The sequence below is a fragment of the Trematomus bernacchii genome, unplaced genomic scaffold, assembly GCF_902827165.1.
Source record: "Trematomus bernacchii unplaced genomic scaffold, fTreBer1.1, whole genome shotgun sequence".
NCBI classification, from domain to species: Eukaryota; Metazoa; Chordata; class Actinopteri; order Perciformes; family Nototheniidae; genus Trematomus; species Trematomus bernacchii.
In genome coordinates this window covers 9134115-9153487 of record NW_022987564.1, presented here as the reverse complement: position 1 = coordinate 9153487, position 19373 = coordinate 9134115, and the positions used below count along the sequence as shown (strand labels likewise).

General features: G+C 41.5%; 2 protein-coding genes across 3 annotated transcripts in view; one reads left to right on the top strand and one right to left on the bottom strand.

The window, feature by feature from the left end:
- Positions 1-1171: 1171 nt before the first annotated feature.
- gmpr (guanosine monophosphate reductase) lies at positions 1172-7865 on the top strand. The gene is made up of 9 exons (XM_034124361.1): positions 1172-1522; positions 4140-4259; positions 4602-4685; positions 4796-4969; positions 5057-5138; positions 5795-5901; positions 6500-6542; positions 6636-6795; positions 6923-7865. The coding sequence occupies exons 1-9, from the start codon at positions 1436-1438 to the stop codon at positions 7104-7106; spliced, it is 1041 nt and encodes a 346-aa protein (XP_033980252.1). The 5' UTR covers positions 1172-1435; the 3' UTR covers positions 7107-7865.
- Positions 7866-13096: 5231 nt separating this feature from the next.
- Positions 13097-19373, bottom strand: part of atxn1a (ataxin 1a) — an 84807-nt gene continuing 78530 nt past the window's right edge. For both annotated transcript variants that reach the window (XM_034124556.1, XM_034124557.1), the window contains one exon: positions 13097-16633. In XM_034124556.1, coding sequence (XP_033980447.1) covers positions 16097-16633 — 537 coding nt within the window. In that variant the 3' untranslated portion in view covers positions 13097-16096. The remainder of the gene's footprint in view (positions 16634-19373) is intronic.

Below are 19373 nucleotides of genomic sequence, written 5' to 3'. Positions count from 1 at the left end.
CAAGAGTTTCAACCTGGCGCTCACGCTGCTCTTCATTGGTTTTCTTCATCTGTGCTGACATCTACTGGCCTTACTGTGTACTAACAATGATACATGCTGGGAAATACATGCAGTACGTATGTGCGGTACTGTAGGGGAGTTAATTGAATCTGCTGCAATGAAAAAGATCAAACATAATGTCAAATGGACATATTTACATTGAATTTTGAAATAATCATATAATGGCTTCTCAGTGCCGTCTTGTGAGTTGTATTCTGTATTTGTTACAGAAATTCTTTACTTAGGAACGTTTCAAGTTTCACATATGCGTATATAATATTCCAAATACAATAAGAGTAGATCATTGTTCTTTGTAGATTACCTGCATACTACATAAACACCCTGAGACATGGTTACTGAACCTTTCTTAATGATAGTTTGTGTATGATGCGGTTTTTCAAACACAAATGTTTAACTAGTTCAAAACTATTAGATCTGCTCTCTCTCCCATGTTGAAAAATCCTGAATCTAAGTTTATACAAATATTTTTCATTATAAAATGTTAACTGCTGGTCGCAAGATGTCTCCTAATCCACTTCAGTTATATGTGCGCAGGAGAATTCCCACATACAAGTGCGAGTGGAGGTGAAAAACAAGCCTGTTTTCAACAAAATGGTCACAGTTGTTGGTGAACTACATGGTTAAAATAAATGACTAAAGGATTTTCTTTTCTTTGGTATGCATTGTTGATGTCAGACTAACAGATAATATATGACAGAGCAGCAGAAACATTAACAATTAAAAAAGGAGACCAATTAAAAAAACACATGTTCAAAGAAAAAACTGAGCATGATGTCATAGAACACTCATGACTAATACATTACTTTTCTATTTATCTAACTCTGGATCTCCACATCCATCTCCCTCCCTCTTTTATTATCTGTCACCACCCCCCCCCCCCCCCTCCCCTCTCTATGTGCTGCCTACCATTAGCGTATGCAGCAATGCCCCGACTGGACAGCAGGTGTGCCCTTTAGCACTGCAGCACACATCCCACTGCAGTGCTACCATGTGTGTGTGTATAAGTGTGTGTGCATCAGGCGTGCCAGCCAGCCTGTCCACTGCTGCTCCTGTCACTCTGCTGGAGGAGAGGAGGGGGAGAGGGAGAGGCCGCTGGAGGAGCAGAGGGAGAACGAGAGGGGGATAGAGAGATAGAGGGTGAGAGAGAGAGAGAGAGTCCAGGCCCAAATAAAGCCATGGGGGCCGGGGCTGGGCTGGACCCCCCACTGCTATAAATACGCTGGCCGTCTGGAGGTTCGGGTTCGGGTTTGGTGGTTGGGGCTTGGGACCAGTCACCACCTCTGCTGCAGCAGTCTTCCTCAGGAGCGTCTCCTCTTTGTACTCCTCCTCATCCTCCTCCACCTCACTCTGGTCATCGTTGCTCTGGGCTGCCAAGATGCCTCGCGTGGACTCAGACATCAAGCTGGACTTTAAAGATGTCCTCTTCAGACCCAAGAGGAGCAGCCTGAAGAGTCGCTCAGAGGTCGGTGAGCTGATCATATCATCCAAAAAGCTATGATCAACTTCATTGATAGGACTGGGGTATTTCTCAGGGGCAGTGTAATCCTTTAGTGCTGCATTCAGGAAGTACGCTTCTATGCTGGGTGACGCAATTGCAATATGTTAACTATGTATACATGGGGGAGGATGGTGGTGGTGGGGGGGGAGGGGGGGGATGGGGGGGCAGCGTTTAGGGCCTTCTTACCCTGTTTGCTGCACTCGTGTTAACATTATTGAAGATGAAAATGGACTGACAGCGCAGAGGAAATGACATGAATGGATCTTAAGAGGATGTGTCACTGTAATTGTATACGCGTGTGTGCCGCTTTGTTGTCTTGTCTTGTGTAAGCCTGTAGATGGACACTGCCATTGTACCTTGTGAGCAAACAAGCACTGAATTAGCATGTAAGAGCGGAGTGACCTTCTTAAAGGTGACACAGAACAAGGCTAGCCTGTGCGGACAGATGCTATAAACAATAAACTGTCTACAACAAAACAAAGAAAGTGAGTCGGTGATGAAAAACGTGTTTTTCTCAGAATGGATTTGTCATTTGAAGCCAGTATATCAGGCCACTGTGTATCTAGCATGTATTGATTTGGCTCAATGCTTTCCGTGTTGTTTTATAATAGCAACTTCTCCAGAATAATGATGTGTCACTATATCAGTGACCTAAGTTCATGTGTGCTGGCACTAGATCTTGAATTGAAGGGGTGGGAGTTGGCAATCTGAGGTCTGGTACTGTAAGCAACATGAGACACAGGACACTTCTCAGAAAACTGTTTAAAAATAGTACAGTGTTGCAGTCAACCAGTGCATATGCCACAGAGGTATCTGGATAACATTATATATATAGATAAACACACTGATGCAGATAACAGCACAGAAAATACACAACACTTGGAGCAAGACTGAGTGCAGCAGAAGCACATTTTGTCATATAAATTGAATATCTCACCAAATTATTGAAATTTCACTAAATCTTCTTTTCCTACAGTCACTAAATAATAAAGAAAATATCTAAAATAACATGATTTCAGATACATATGATGACTTCATTGCAGCATACTGAAACCACAGCCAAGTGTAATGACCCGTTCACTCCAAAAGCATCTATCTAACGGCTCTTGTTTGAATTATAGCTGCATTAAGTCCACCTGAGGGTATACAGTGTGGAGAACAGGGAAGATAAACAGCATCAATAAGTTAACACGAGACCACATAGTAAAATGGTCGGTAATGACGCAGGGATGCACCACCACCGGCCAGAAATGTGTCCCTTTCAATCTGGAATTTTAATTCAACTGTGAATTGTCACTGCATCATTGGAGTTAAAAGAAACACAGATATATTTAATTCGTTTTTGATCATTAATCATTATGTGGGTGTTGTGGTTTAATTAAAAATTGCAAAGATTACAAGTTCATATGCATCTACAATCTCAATCAGAGATCATTCAATCAATATTAAGAATAACTGAGTCTATTGGATCTATTGTCATGATCTACTGGCGACTAGGCAGGAAAACCCTGCTGAGTCATTGTAGTTATTAAAAGGAAGTATTGATTTCTATGACTCCTCCTTTCTCATCAATATTCCTTTCACCACTTTGCTCTTCCTCCCACCATTATGAGTTATAGCCTAATTTTAGCTGTGGCTCTGAAAAGGATTCCACCGTGAAGGTTATGGCAGAGTACAAACTGTTCGCCTATTCCCACAGCTGAAGTAGTTGTGCATGATAAATGTCTTGGCACTACTCTACTAAAGCTAACAGCACTGTGAAACGGTTGGATTTAAGCAAATGGAGTCAGTTTGAATCACTTTCCATTATAGTTAATGACAATCTATCCGACCTTCTGCAACCTGTAGTGATTATGTGTTATAATGACTCAAATATTGAGATCAAAGCATGTACAAAAGCCAAGTAGTGGGCACTGTAGCTACAAGCTACATGTACATGATTGCTAACTCATAGTGTAACAGTATAGCACAAGAAGCAAAAAAGAGTCACAAAGTCAATCCACAGATTCAGTTATTCCCATTAGCAAAATGTATCCCCCATTTGGTAACATTAGCTAGCTTTTAGTCCTAGGCCAATTCACAGCCAAACACGCAATGGTGCATATTACTGCTTCTGAATTCAACGTTTCATTTGTAAGAAGGAAAAAGATGTGTAACTTCTTCTTTGTGACTTCGAAAAAAAACAACCTTTGTAAGTGGAAACTCCACCTTCGTGCATTGGTCAACTCATTTGAATAAGATCTATTTATAGCAGATGTTTTTTGAACAGAATCAACGGTAACACTTGCATCATCACGACAGATATACGTTCCTGTAAAAGGAGCAGTTAGTGTGGTACAGAGGGTCATGTTTGTTTCATGTAGCTTATCACATTACATAGCTAAGCTAACCATTGGATCTAAATGATTCAAAACCCCCCCGTTAAGACTCGGAACATGAGCCACTTTAGCTGCTCCAGAAAATCTGCAATGATCCTCAGTCTCCTCCAGAGAAAAAATATATAATTAAACTGTTAAATAAGCACTTTGGAGATTATTGTTCATAACCAAAGTCTCCACAATGACTCTTTTCTCCCCCCCAGGTGGACCTTCAGAGGACCTTCACATTCCGCAACTCTAAGCAGACGTACACCGGCATCCCCATCATCGCTGCCAACATGGACACCACAGGGACGTTTGAGATGGCACAGGTCCTCAGCAAAGTGAGTTAACACTTTGTATTTCACGTACAATCAGGATACATAAAACAGGATGTTGCAGGGAATCATGGGAAGAAGACATGAATTAGAAGCGGTGTCCTAGTAGCAGTTAGACATCTACTTGTGATGATTCTTTTGTAACACCTCAAAATAAATACTGTATAATAACGACCAAAAATGTGAACTGATTTCTGTCCTCAGCCTAACAACATATTGTAACGGCCAAAATGATTCAATATATTGCGTTTAAAACCAAACTTCAAGGAAACCATAGTGACATCACAAATAAATAAAATGTAATTCTCTGATGTTGTTTCACTATCTTCCTTTCTCTCTTTACTGTAGCACACCCTCTTCACAGCCATTCATAAACACTACTCTGTGGAGGACTGGAAAAACTTTGCTGCTAAGAATCCAGATTGTATGGAGGTAATATCACCAATGTTTGTTTCTCATAAGCATCAGGATCAAAATGACACACTTTTTCATTCACAAGGGTCTAAAAAACCCTAACCCCAATTTTCTATTTCTCTCCCCAGCACGTAGCCGCCAGTTCAGGCAGTGGCGTTGCAGACCTGGAGAGGCTGTGTGCCATCTTGGAAGCTGTCCCCGTCATAAAGTACATCTGTCTGGATGTGGCCAACGGCTACTCCGAGTACTTTGTGGAGTTTGTCAAGACGGTCAGAGAAAAGTTCCCTAAGCATACCATCATGGTAAGAGAGCCCTAACACCCTCTGGCTGACAGTTATTGGACATACTGTGAGATTGAGTCTTAGGGCTGATGCTGTCTCTCTTCACAGGCTGGTAACGTGGTAACAGGGGAGATGGTGGAGGAGCTCATCCTCTCCGGCGCTGACATCATCAAAGTGGGCATCGGGCCAGGTGGGTGTGCACGGCTGTCTGAGTGTGTGTGCAAATATTCTGAGGAGTGTGCAGACTCTAAATAAACCAACAAGTATACAGGCCTCACACACACACACAGACACTACTGAGAAGGAGGGGCAAAAACGAACAAGATTGGCCTTAAATATAAAGGTTGAATTGTCTTATTTATTGATTCTTTTTTGTACAGTGCTTGATTTGATTTGGAACTGATAGGTTGTTCTAAATAGAGTAAATGGTTTCATTGTCAGTAGAAAAGCCTTTGTTAATGCATCACAACTGGTTTTAGCAACCCATTATAAAATCACATTTTAATGAGAAGAATACCGTTATTTTTGACAAATCTCCTGGCATTTACAGTAGATGCTCATATTAGATGGCTGGATTATATGAGGCACAGAATCTCTAAGATCAGCTGCTGTTTTCCCTTGTATCTGTAAGTCTAGTTTTTTTATGCTGCTGCAACGAAAAATGCCCCAATTTGGGATCAATAAAGTGCATCTTATCGTATTATCTTATCCAGCCTGTAGAAAATCCCCCTGAACTGACAGCGCCAGAGCTTTAAGTCAGCAGGTTCCTGTAGCAGGATCTATTAAACACAGACGGGACAGTTACAGCTACATGGGTTCCTCTAATGTGTGCACTGTGTGTTGCAGGGTCCGTGTGCACGACCAGGATCAAGACAGGAGTGGGCTACCCCCAGCTCAGTGCTGTCATCGAGTGTGCCGACTCAGCCCATGGACTCAAAGGACACATTATCTCTGTAAGTCCCACAACACATCACACACAAATAAAAGGGGACGGCCAGATTTACTGACGTGTACAGTATAGTTATTAAAACTATGAATGGTAAACCACACTGGGATTTTGTGGGCATCAGTCCAACAAAAATGCGAAATGCAATCCTTCAACAGGTTATGCCTTTTATTGATGACAAAAACATGGGTAAAATGTAGAAGATATAATAATGAAAATCACAAACAAAAAAGGAAAATTGTTTGCATTCAGTTATCTTAAAAAGAGAACTTCTTTCATGTACAGTAAGGCAATTGAATTGTCTTTACAGCCTATTAAGTATTAGAGAATAAATAGTGTCCTCACATTTTTAAAAGGACCCTTACATTATCCATAGTGTAGATCAATAGGAAAGCCTGAGTCATAATTGTCAATATTAGTGACTCAAAGAAGTTACTTTACTGAAGCACAATGACTATATTGATTGTCCATAATAAACTGTTGCATAAATGCTGTCATGGTTAAAATGTTGATGACATCCACTAGAGGGCATCCATAGAAAAATAATAAAATGTAAGACCTGTGATTCAGTGTTAAACCAATGACTGTGTATTTTCTCCATTCAGGACGGCGGCTGCAGTTGCCCAGGAGATGTGGCTAAGGCCTTTGGTAAGTATTCAACCTAAACACCTTCTTTTGAAAGGACTGGGCTGTACAGGTCTGCAAATCTAACATCTTGTTTTCTCTGCCTTTGCTTCCCAGGTGCAGGGGCTGACTTTGTGATGATGGGAGGGATGCTGGCAGGCCATGACCAGTGCACCGGAGAGGTCATCGAGAAGAACGGCAAGAAAGTCAAACTCTTCTACGGCATGAGCTCTGACACTGCCATGAAGAAATATGTGGGTGGAGTTGCTGAGTATAGGTAAGAGTCTGATATCAGAAGTTCATGAAGGATTCCTATTCTCCTTTAAATAACTTGTCATATGTGTTCAGCTTATTAACTCAGCTGTGTGTTTGAACTACAATCCCCCTCTCTCTGCTCCACTCAGGGCGTCCGAGGGCAGGACAGTGGAGGTTCCCTACAGAGGAGATGTGAACAACACCATCCTCGACGTGCTGGGGGGTCTCCGCTCCACCTGCACCTACGTGGGCGCCGCCAAGCTGAAAGAGCTGAGCAGGAGAACCACCTTCATTCGTGTCACACAACAGTCCAGCCAAATGTTCATCTCATAGGGCGTACTCATGTCCACACACACAGGCTGCATAGTATGCACTGTGTGGGTATTATGCAGAGTTTAACTCACACCGACACTTCCACATGATCACACCAACTTGTTTCTCTCAGGATATCTGCCTTCAGAAAATGTGTTTCCTGCAGGTTGTGATTCAAATAAACCTAAAGCTTGACAATAATTCTCCAAGATGAATAAAAGCTCTATAATCAACTCAACCCTACATCGAGTGCGTTTACATGCTTAGAGAGCCATGGCTATTGAATGTACACTATTTAGTTTTCACATGAGCATTTCAGATCTGATATTTTAAAATACTCTTCTAACTTTAGTATATGCGGAATAAACAAGAATGTTAGCTATATGAAACACGTTGCATGTAAACACACTCGGCAGGAGGAAGCTGGCCCTCATGCTAAAATCATTTGGGGAAATTGTTCTGCTGTACTGTTTGATACAATGAATGTGCAAATGAATATGCAAGACCCAGAGATGTCACCCTTTAACTATCACTGGAGAAATCATGCCGCAATAAACTGCATGCAGGACCCTCTGCTATTTTCCTCAGTGGTGTTGATACATTTGAAAGATATTCCTGAGGATTGACAACATAATAGTGTAGCTCTCCTCAGTGTCTGTGTGCATGTATTTTGGGAGTGTCAGGAATACTGAGCCAAATCTTGACATCTGGATTTATGTGTCCCAATCGTTTGACATGTTTGATTTACCCTGCTGTGTGTATAAAACTGTCTCGTCTAAGTCCTCTTCTTTGATTCCACTATGCCTGACATTTAAAATCAAGGGCATCTTGTGGCTTCTACCTCATTGAAGCTCTTTATTTCATGTAAAGAGGTTTTAACACTAATAAATGAAACATTTAAAATACATACTGGAAAACACAGGTCCATTGTTTTTGCAATGAAGAACAAAATGGTGCAAATAAACCTGATTCATCAGAGAATGATCAGTGTGCTTCTTCCTGCATATACACTGTATAGTTTGGTTGATGTTTTCTAATTGAACATCAGGGTTTTGGGACAATACAAGGAACAGCTTATATCTAATTCAACAGCCATATTAAGGCAGTTACTTTTGAAAAAGAAAATGCAGCCAGCACAGAGAGCTAGAAATTCCTTTCAGTTAAGTGATGTGTACTTTGATAAAACATAACAAAGGGACATTGAAAATGGATCAGACATTAATTATAGCACAGCACTAGGTTCAAATCAGCAACTTTCTTTATCTTTATGGGACAGTTGTGCTGACATAGAAAGAGCACTAGAACATTTTACTCAAGTAAAACTAATACTAAAGTGAATATATTTGAACATAAAGCTTAAATACTAATGCAACAACATTAACTATAACTTCCATTATTATAGACACTTGCAGCCTGTGCATATAACTGATCAACTACAGTATAACCAACATCCCCCCTGCTGTCTTTGACACAGATAATCAAACGAAAATGACCTCTATGAACACCAAGGCAGCAACAAGTACTTTTAAGCTATAGTATCAACAGCAGAAAACTGTAAATACATTATAAACTCCACAAAGGTTGCAGACATAAACACACAAAAGCAAGGACTAGTTGAAACTGGTCATGTAGCACACACACAAAATGCTACATGCTACGTTACTAGGCAACGCAGTTGATGCTGAGTTCAGTGAGTTTGTTGTCTTCATAGAAATAAAATGTTTTTATATCTTTGGTTGTTGTACTCACCTGCCTGAACGGTTTTCTGAGTATGATGCACCGTGTGCTCCTCCACCATCTGCTCAAGGTTTTTATCCAAGCCTCTCAGACTCAAATTTCTCAAAGAGTTTAGAGTGTGTCAGCATGTTGTCCTCACCCAGCATGCACCTGTTGTGTGGGTATGTTTGATTAAGGCAATTTAGCATGCCGGCCGGCGGTGGCTTAATCAGTTATTAAGGTAGATGAAACCTTCTATATTCATTTTAACAATGCCGAGTTACAATATAGTAGTAACCCAACACCATTTGACTTTATTTTATTAGTTAACTCTAAATATAATAGTAATTTAGGAATGTTAAATTGCTGTTACTTTTAAATATATTGAAATGCAACCATACTTGCTAGGTTGTAGCCCACAGGGCCATGCATTTGCTTAGCCTCTCCATTTGCAGATAGTGAAGCAAAAACCCCTAACACAATCGAAACAGGAAACATTATTTAAAGTACAACATAGAACTAATGTGAGCTTGGTGACATATAATGTCTTAATCACTGCAGATAGTAGGAATGTCATGTAGCCCATACAACACTAGAGGGGGACATTTTCTGCTCAATTTAAAGGGGACCTATCATGCAAAATGCACTTTTGTACGTCTTTTATACATGAATATGTGTCCCCGGTGTTCCAGGGAACTCACCAAGTGTCAGAAAACACAACCCTCTCTATTTTCCTCCATACCCAAATCTCTAAAAAAGGGGCTGCAACGGATCTGATAAAAACTGATCCAGATTTGAACACTTTCCTGACGTCAGGACAGTGGCGCTACGGCTATTGGGCCAACTCCACCAATCAGGAGGAGACAACCACGGCATTGCCGTTCGAAAGAGCTGGAGACGTTGTAGTACATATGCCAGGCCTCTAGATGGTGCTGTTGCTCACAGAATCAACCCTTGCTAAAACAGATCTAAAAAATGTCAAATTGAGCAAAATGAGGCATGGCTAAAATGCATGATCTGTTTGGTATTTTGAAAAAAAAAAGTATAAATATGCCTTATATAATGTAGGTATGGTCCTACACTATATTATTCAAATATAGCATGATAGGTCCACTTTAAGCCACTAAATCACACTAGTGTTGATAGCATTGTTTGTGTTAGTATTAAAATAAAGACACAGGACGCCCATTTATTCCAGATATGTCAAGGTTTCTTTTTCTTTTTCAAAGAGGTGCATTTGTACAGATGTCAAATACATACACCAACAGGGTTTCTCCATTGCTATAGAGGAAAAGGGTGGTGAGACACAGGGACTTAGTGAGTACAATATAGTACAAACAAGTTGGCTGGGACTGCTGCGCCCCCACCTCCCCTGCAGGCCAGACTGTCCGAGCAGGTCTGTGCTGATGTCCGCTTCTCTGCTACCGTCTTATAGGCCAACAAGTTTCAGTTCAGTTCTTGGTGTCTCCGGTTAGCAGAGAAACATCTAGACAGACAGTTTGCTAGCCTCAGGGCTGAGTGTTCAGAACAGGGGGGGGGGGGGGGGGGGGGGGGGGGGTCAACGGAGCCACAGCTGACAGATAAGCTCCACCCCCCTCCGTGGCAGTGGGCAGGGTCAGAGGTCACCAGCCGTACAGCCTGTCCCCTGCTGAAGTGTTTGTTGTACGGAGAGGCCGAACAAAGACGCTCAGTACACTGAAGAGTAATCCAAGCCATCTCCAGCATAATACACATATCATAATAATAATTCATAGTTAATTGTCATTAACAACATTTGTTAATCATATCAAATGATATGTAATACATTTACATATCTTATAACCCATATGAAACAGCCCACTATGTAAATTGATTGGGGTGAAACTAAACTTTTAAGTGGGCCTCTACAAGTTTTTTTTTTTCTTTCTGCCTGAGTTGGTTATCCAGCGCTATGGACATTGATGAGACGTCATACAAAAAAAAAAAAGAGGAAAAAAAGGAATCCTGATCGAATTCTGTTCACTTTTAAAACACAACAAAGTGCCAAAAACACATCCTTTTTGCAAAATGAAAGTACAAACATCAAGAAACAAGAGCACACATGCCTTTTTTCTGATCGAAAAGTCAAAGCTCACACACCAACATTCATTTTATTTGTAAAATTGTGCAAGAAGCCAATTAAAAAAAAAAAAAAAAGACATTAGCAGTGTTCCTCCAGTGAGGAAGCTTGTCATAAAAACTCAACAATGACACATTCTCTACATAGTTTTAAGTCCCCTGACATTATATCTAGTGCTACAAGGAGACTAAAACACAGAAAAAGCTCCTGCACCAAAGATAATGATAAAAACAATGCTGAGGTTTGTACGCACCGTTTTCACACCGCACGACCAACCAAAGCTGTGCCAAACTCAAACACGGAGGCCAAATTTGATCTAAAAAATGTGAACTAAACCAAATTAAACATCACAGCTCGGGTTGGTGTAGGGTGGAAAAGATTTCAAACAAACCCGAACACAACAAAAGAAGGGATGCATTCCATGATAAAAGGTTTTCCTAGTAGAAAAGAACCAAGGAACCACCTAACACCTCGGCCCGTTGGACCCAAGAACGCGCCGGGCGCCAAGCGAGATGGAGCACAGACAGACAAACACAAGGTTACGGAGAGGTGATGTGCAAAAACTTAAACTGAACCATCTCTCTTTTTCATCCTTATTCACCCCTTTTTTATCTTTCTCATTCTCTCTGTCTGTTTTGAATGAATGTTACCCCTAGGCAAGGTTTCGGTCTGAGACAGAGGGGTTAGACCAAGCCCATCCTAGGATTAGAAAGTGCTGAAACATTATCAAGTCTTTAACATCTACTTACATGTGCATCTCTGTTGGTTGGTTGTTTTTTTTTCCTTTTTCTTTTTTTTGTTTTTTTGTACAAAAAGTGGTCCCCACTAAGCAATGAGGTTTCTTTTTTTTCTGCGGGATTCACCGTGAACCGCCGAGGGTCAGGGTTTATGATCTCACAGACAGTTACAGGAGAAAACACTCCGTCACACACACACACACACACACACACACACACACACACACACACACACACACACACACACACACACACACACACACACACACACACACACACACACACACACACACACACACACACACACACACACACACACACACACACACACACACACACACACACACACACACACACACCACACACACACACACACACACACACACACACACACACACACACACACACACACACACACACACACACACACACACACACACACACACGAACATCAGGTGAACATAAGCACACATACTACACACATGGTGTGGACACACACGCATGCACAAAGGAGGTACGACACAGTCTCTCACACACTCAAATTTAGAAAGGCCGCAAGGACAAAAGGGAAAGGGAGGTACGGACAAACTCTCCGTTGGGTTTGTTTCGCTTCACAAACATCCTGACTCTTGTTTTACAGATGTGACGCACACATCGACAGACAGTAAAATACACAAGCCATTAACAAGGATGATACACTGGAGTAGGACTATGCTACATACACTTGGCACAGCAAAGAAGGGAGGGAGGGATAAATGTAAGTATTGCACATCGTGGGACATTTCAAGGGGATAGAAACTTGGGATTATCTTAATAAAAGAAAAATACTACTCGAAAAATTAGGAAACCTTGCTGTGATGTGCCGTTCACTGTCCTGCATTCAGAATGTGTCTACATTCCAGATTGCTTTGTTTCATAGTTAATTCCATTGAAGTATAAACACAATGACCTTTTTTTTTAAGCAAGAGGTGAAAAGGAGACCGAATATCAAAAGATGATGTTAGGAGGGGGACAGGCAGCCCAGGCCACACTGAAAGGTAGCTAACGGTTGTTGAGGGTTAATATTCCATTGCTTGGCCTCAGGAGGAGGTGTGAGGCTGGCTGGCTATGATTGGGTACCTGAAACAATGTTAACGAGGTCACTACGGGTGTCGTGGCAACGAGGTTTCCGCTGGTTACTTCAGGTGCATGTGACTTTTGCTCTCCTGCAGCTCGAGTTTATGACTCTGACCAGCTGGGACGTGTGAGGTTTTGGGGGTCAGTTACTGCATATATGAGACACTTCCCTGAAAAACTAGCAACTGGTGTTGCAACTGCAATTCCTTAAGGTTAAAATGTACTCTATGATAAGGGGAATAGTGCTAACTGAAGAACACTTTGATCAGGTTCAGGCTTCTAAAAGCATTCGATAATATATGGCAAGATTGTATTCTCTATAAGGAGGAAAGGAGGAGTTTTGGTTCGATGTTAGATGGTTTTTATTACATGTTTATTGCCGAGAATTTGAGCGGAATGACTCTGTTTGTGTTTGTGCAAGTGTGTGTGTGTGTGTGTGTGTGTGTGTGTGTGTGTTCAACTCATACACAAGGAGATTGCCTGAATATTAGTCATACTATTGCTTTCTAAAGTAACCAAACTTCAGCATCAATTGGCTTTGGCTAAAAATAAAAATGCTCTAAGCAGAGGTTTGATAACATGTTGTGGTTCTGCTTTTTACAATTGTTGGGAAGGGGTTGTGTGTATGACATTTACAAAACACAGCCACACACAGATTGCAAAACAGACACACACACATATTTCTATTTGCACTCGTAATGATCATTATGATTCAATTGGAAAAGGAAGAAATGAAAATGTACTGTGGTGGGGTTGATCTGTGAAACCCTGTTTTATTATAAAAAAATAAAGCATTTTCAAATCCCATAAGGGGTCTACTCATTCACTCCCCATCAACATCTAAAACATTCTTCATCCATCTGAGCACACATCCATCCCACCATCACCCCGGTAAACTCCCACCACCTGAAGCGTTGCCCAACACACTAACACCTACATTATCAGTGGGATTCAAATTTGACTGATCTGCTTCTTAGAGGCAACCAACGACTTTCTCTATACCAATACCTGAATGCAGAGGCTGAGGAGAACGCTCAACAGATATGCCTGCAAGAATCCACATCTTTAAATCCCAGACTCCACTGATGAATTTAAAAATAATTGCCAATTTAGTTTAATAAAACAGTTACATTCTGGGACAACCAAGCAGGCGTATCTGTTGAGGTCATTTCTGCATCTTTTGCTGCAAATAGGGTTTCAGCTGACTGAAAGCACAGGCTGTGTTCAAAACTGAACCCTAGTCCCTGCACCCTGGTTTCAACAGCAGAAAAGTGGACAAAAAATCTAAATGTTCCTTTGGATAAATGGCATATCTTAAGTCAGTAAATTCAGTAGGCAGGCACGTGTTAAGATTCTGTTTTACAGCTACGGTTATGTTCCTAAAAACTCAAATCTAATTTGACCTTAACTGCGTTTATTTTCCTCTATAATGTGACAAGTGCCTGTTGAGGAACAAAGACCCTGGTCTCCTCCAGTGTGTCACGTGGTCTAGGGCTCGTTTCAGGGCCGGGCGGTTCAACATCACGTCTCCACCGTTCTCCCTCCTCCTGATGTGCAAATTGCAAGATTCTATTAAGTACGACTCCAAGTAGAAACACTGGACATTTAACATTGTCTATATATCAAGTGAGTATAACCTTTATGCTATACACAGTATACATACTCATACACAAACTGACACAGGTACACAAACACACCACTCTACTGTACTGTGCATTAATCCATTCAACTAGTGTCTTTGCAGTAGGGACCACAAAGCGTCCGCATTCGTCTCGATACAGTACATATTACAGGTCATTCATGGATGGTGTGTACTGTTTTGAGTTTGTGTAAGTGTTTGTACGGACATACACAGACCCAACCTCATGCGCACACACATTACAAATATATGACACCCTCAAAATTCTGTGGCGTGAGCTTCTAATCGATGCTCTCAGTCGAGTACAGAACATCAGTGGGATATTTCAAAAGCCTGTTCTTTGTTAATCCTCATGCCAGATCCTGAACTTTCAAAAACACATTCCAATACTTTCCCCTAACCTTTATATGGCTGGCTGGCTGTACAAGTGCACATGCTGAGAACCATCATACTTCTAAATTCCTTTTGTCAACGTTATTTTTTCTCTAACTGTCTACTAACTGGAAACATTCTCCAATACCTGATACAATCATCTCCTCTTAGTGATCCCATGGCACATCCGCTCCCACCTTCACTTCTCCAAAAGCTTAAACTTTCCAAAGTGCTGTTGCTACTTTCTACCCTTGTCTTAATACAAAAAAAAAAGATCTAAAAACATACAGTACTGCGTTAATAAAGAGACAACACCAATGTGTCGGCTGTATGGTGAGTGTGACAGGTGTGTTAAGTGCTTTGAAACATCCTGACTCTCTCAGAGCTGATTCTCTCTGTCCTCTCACACAGCCTCTTCTCCATAAAAAAGTATAAAGTAATTCATCAAAAACCATGAGGATTGTCTTCCTCTCAACATTTTCTTGAAGTGACCCAGTGTGTTCGCACTTCTATGCTTTAGGTTAGGGTATCTCACATTGATACATTAACATTGACCCACCTAGGTTCAAAATCTAGGACTTAATGACCCCTGGTTACGTTCTTTTGACAATCATTGGATCATGTGAGTTAGAATATGAGGAGATTATGAGAAACAAGAAGACAACGCTCAAGATGAAAGACTCCACCGTCATCGCACTGAACAGAGTGAGTGTTGTTCCCTCTCTTTTGTGTGGCACACTGGCAACACCTGATGACTTCACTGCTTAGGTCCGGCCCACAGGGAGAACGATTGTTTTCCAACTACCACTCTGATTTGGAAAAAAATATAGTTATGGTTTTAACAAATCCTTTAAACTCAGGATCTTTTTTTCAGGATCACATTTAGGCATTTTTGTCCAGGCACAGGAAGTGAAATCACTATCAAGAGTCTAAACTGTGAGCTAATTAAATTTGAAATGTCCATAATGTGTAGCCAGCCAAAAAGAGCTATCAAGCATTGCGTCATGTGCCACACAGCAACCAATAAACATCTAGCACACCTCACAAATCCCTCACCCGAGTCATCTCATGAAAACCATCAGAAACGGCAGCGATTGCTCAAGTGATATCAAATCCAACTATTACAAAATGTGTTATTGACTACATGGACTTAAGGTGATACCATGTAGGGTACATTTACCTCTACAGCACAGTATTCAAGATAGAAAAATAAAATCGGAAAACAAAACTTTAAAATCAAGACAAATGAAACATTAATGTGGGCATTCATTTTTTCTTGTAGAGTCCATTTATGTTTTCCTAATCCCAATGGATGAATATACAGTCCTGCGCTTCACTTGCCAATATTTGACCTTCCCTCGAAGCTGACCTTCACCTCGTAGGGGATGAAGGAAGGTTTGGGCAGGGTCAAAGGTGGCTCCTCCTCTGATTTTTCTACTTTCCGACCTTCAGGAGCAGACCATCTTCTCTTCCTGCTTCCTGATGGCTTGCTGGTGCCAGCTTGTGCGCTGCTGGAAACCTGACCTTTAGAAAGTGCCCCTCTTTCCCCAAGCATGAGATCCCCGTTTCCCACGTCGGTGCCTCCATTCCCACTGGCAGCGCTCCCTCGCTGGCTGATGCCGTTCTCCCGCTCTGAGACAGCTCTGGGGGGTTTGAGGTAACCAGAGGAAGGGGTAACCAGTTCCAGGGGCTGGGTCTTCTTCAGGGATCCGTTCCTCAGGTTCTTCAGGGTGAGGGAAATACAAACGTCGCCCACAGAGAGCTTGGTGCAAGGCAGCTCCAGAAGCTGCGTGGTCCGGTCTGGGCAGCATGAAGACCAGCCTTGGCCGAACACGAAGAAGGGGTACTCCACCAGGACCTCCACGCTCACCTGGAGGATAGGGAAGGGGGGGACACACACATAAACACTTCAATACAAAAAGTAGCTTGTCTTTAAAGCCCCTAAACACTTCAAATCTAACAGTTATACATACGAAATGATTACATTTGTATTTAGGAAACACTCAAAAACATTCACTAGGATTGTGTGGATGTGGTTTTATAAGATTTGCTTTGCAGTAATAATGAACCATCTATCCTTATTTTGCCTCTTTTTTTTACAACCAAGGACAGAGACAGGGCTACAAGGACTTTGTTTGTGTCTAAATTTAGCTGAATGAAAGAACTACTGGGACATGTTGTTCTTAAAATCAGAAAGAATATTATGTTATAACTGATTGGTTTGTTAGAGGCACAGCTGGATACTGTTGGCATAGAAGCAGAACATAAGTAAAAACATTGAACAAAATGACCAACATACTTCAAGAGAAAATGCCTAATCCAAAGATGAAGTATTACACAACATTGATGAAGACGATGCAACATATTTATGTTTAAAGGGGACCTATCATGCAAAATGCACTTTTGTACGTCTTTTATACATGAATATGTGTCCCAGGGAACTCACCAAGTGTCAGAAAACACAACCCTCTCTATTTTTTTAAAAAGAGGCTGCAACGGATCTGATAAAAACTGATCCAGATTTGAACACTGTCCTGACGTCAGGACGGTGGCGCTACGGCTATTGGGCCAACTCCACCAATCAGGAGGAGACAGCCACGGCCATTGCCGTTCGAAAGCGCTGGAGACGCTGTAGTACATATGCCAGGCCTGTAGATGGTGCTGTTCTCACTGAATCTGCCCTTGCAAAAACAGAGCTAAAAAAGGTCAAATTGAGCAAAATGAGGCATGGCTAAAATGCATGATCTGTTTGGTATTTTGAAAAAAAAAAAAGTATAAATATGCCTTATATAGGTATGGTCCTACACTATATTATTCAAATATAGCATGATAGGTCCACTTTAAGGGATTACAGTTCTGAATTGAATTATGAACATATAGGGCTGACTTAGATTTGAGAAGGTGGGAGTGGAAGAAGTTACTGAGATGGAGATGAAAAGGCGAGTTTACAGAGGAAGGGCGGGTAGAACAAGTAGAGGAGTGAGGAAGTGAGCGTGAAAGAGAACAATGTCAAGAACGGTACAAGTGCAAGATGTATCAAACAGCCTCTCAAAGGAAATGTCAGGCATTATTTCCCCAACCCTATTACATCGTTTTTGATTTCTCAGAGTTAGTCCTCTGAGTGTGGACTCAAAGCTGCTACCACCTCTCAGGGAAAGAAAAGAAAAAGTAAGGAGCCACTGATGGAGTACAAGAGAGAAGGATAAGTCTTTGAAAGATTGTCCGCTTTTGTGGGGTACAGTATCAAAGAGCAGCCGGGGGCGGGAGAGAGAGTTCGAGATGTGCTGTGGTGGTGGACCAGTCACAGCGTGGACACATGAAATGGATTAACTGGCTTTAACACTCAAAGACAGTGAGAATGTGGGTGTTTCTCAATCGCGAGTACGCTTGCTTGGTAGCACATGTCTGCCGAGCGTCTTGCTTCAGAAGCGAGTCAAGAATACTTCCTGACATTTGGAAAACGAACAGTGGAACACGCTAGCAAGTGTGCAGGTGTGCGTCATATGAGAGGCCCCGCCTTACATTTTCCACCACAGATTTTGGAAATTGGTCCGTGCGCAAAGCATTGTGGGGATTTTAAGACCGCGGAGTCTACTCATGTGCAGCCTCGATATTTCTCCAAACGGAGTACGCCGGGCTCGGTAGATTTCCAAGTATGCTGGAGATTGGAACAGTACTTCGGCGGCACTCGATGACGTAGTATGCTTGAAATAGTGGCTCTGCAGCAGCTTTACTCGCGATTGAGAAACACCCTGTGTGTGTTTGAAGGAGTTGGAGGGAGACAGTCAAAATGATCAAATCAATGCTCAGTATTAGATGTTAGGAGATTACTGAAACATCGTAGTTCTAAAAAACTTTTTACACGTAGCAGCAGAAATGTGATGTCAGTACATTCATGTTCCGTGCTTCACTGAATACTTAATGAGTAGATATCCAACACTCTGCTCTTTGAACTTTTCTACAGCTCATAATAAGAACATGGTTGTTACATCACTGCCATCATAGTACATTGAAGTTAATTCAATCTGAAAGGAGTTCTGTGAGGTTCACCTATGATAGAGTCATTAATAAGGGAGCAGCTCAACACTTGTCATTCAACATTAATAACACACACTCGGAGCATGCATTAAAGCCTTCTAAGAAATCTTGCCGATGTAGTGTGTCACACTCACACCTATAGAGACACCTATAGGACTAAACACAGCAGTAACGGGCTGGATATAGGAGTGGCTGTTTCACTGAGCCGTAATGCACAAAGCATAATGAGGCCATTACGCGTTATCAAGTCAAATCACATAAAGGCCTTAAAGTTTCACTTCCTTGCAGGGAATGAAAAAAGAAGATCGATTTCAATCTTATGTCTCTGCATTACGAATGGAAATAGCCCTGAGTTGATTAGCTTAGGTTGGCATAGCATAAACACTGGAGGCAGGGGGGAAATAACAAAGCTCTAAAGTTTGAAATAAACTACTAATATTGCCTCTAAAGCTTTATTATTATCACTAATCTGTAAACAAACAAAATGAATTTCGTCAGGGATTCTATTGTGTGCACATTAGACAAACAAAACTGAACATTGCTAATTAGTGGGCTTTAGAGGTGGGAAAAGC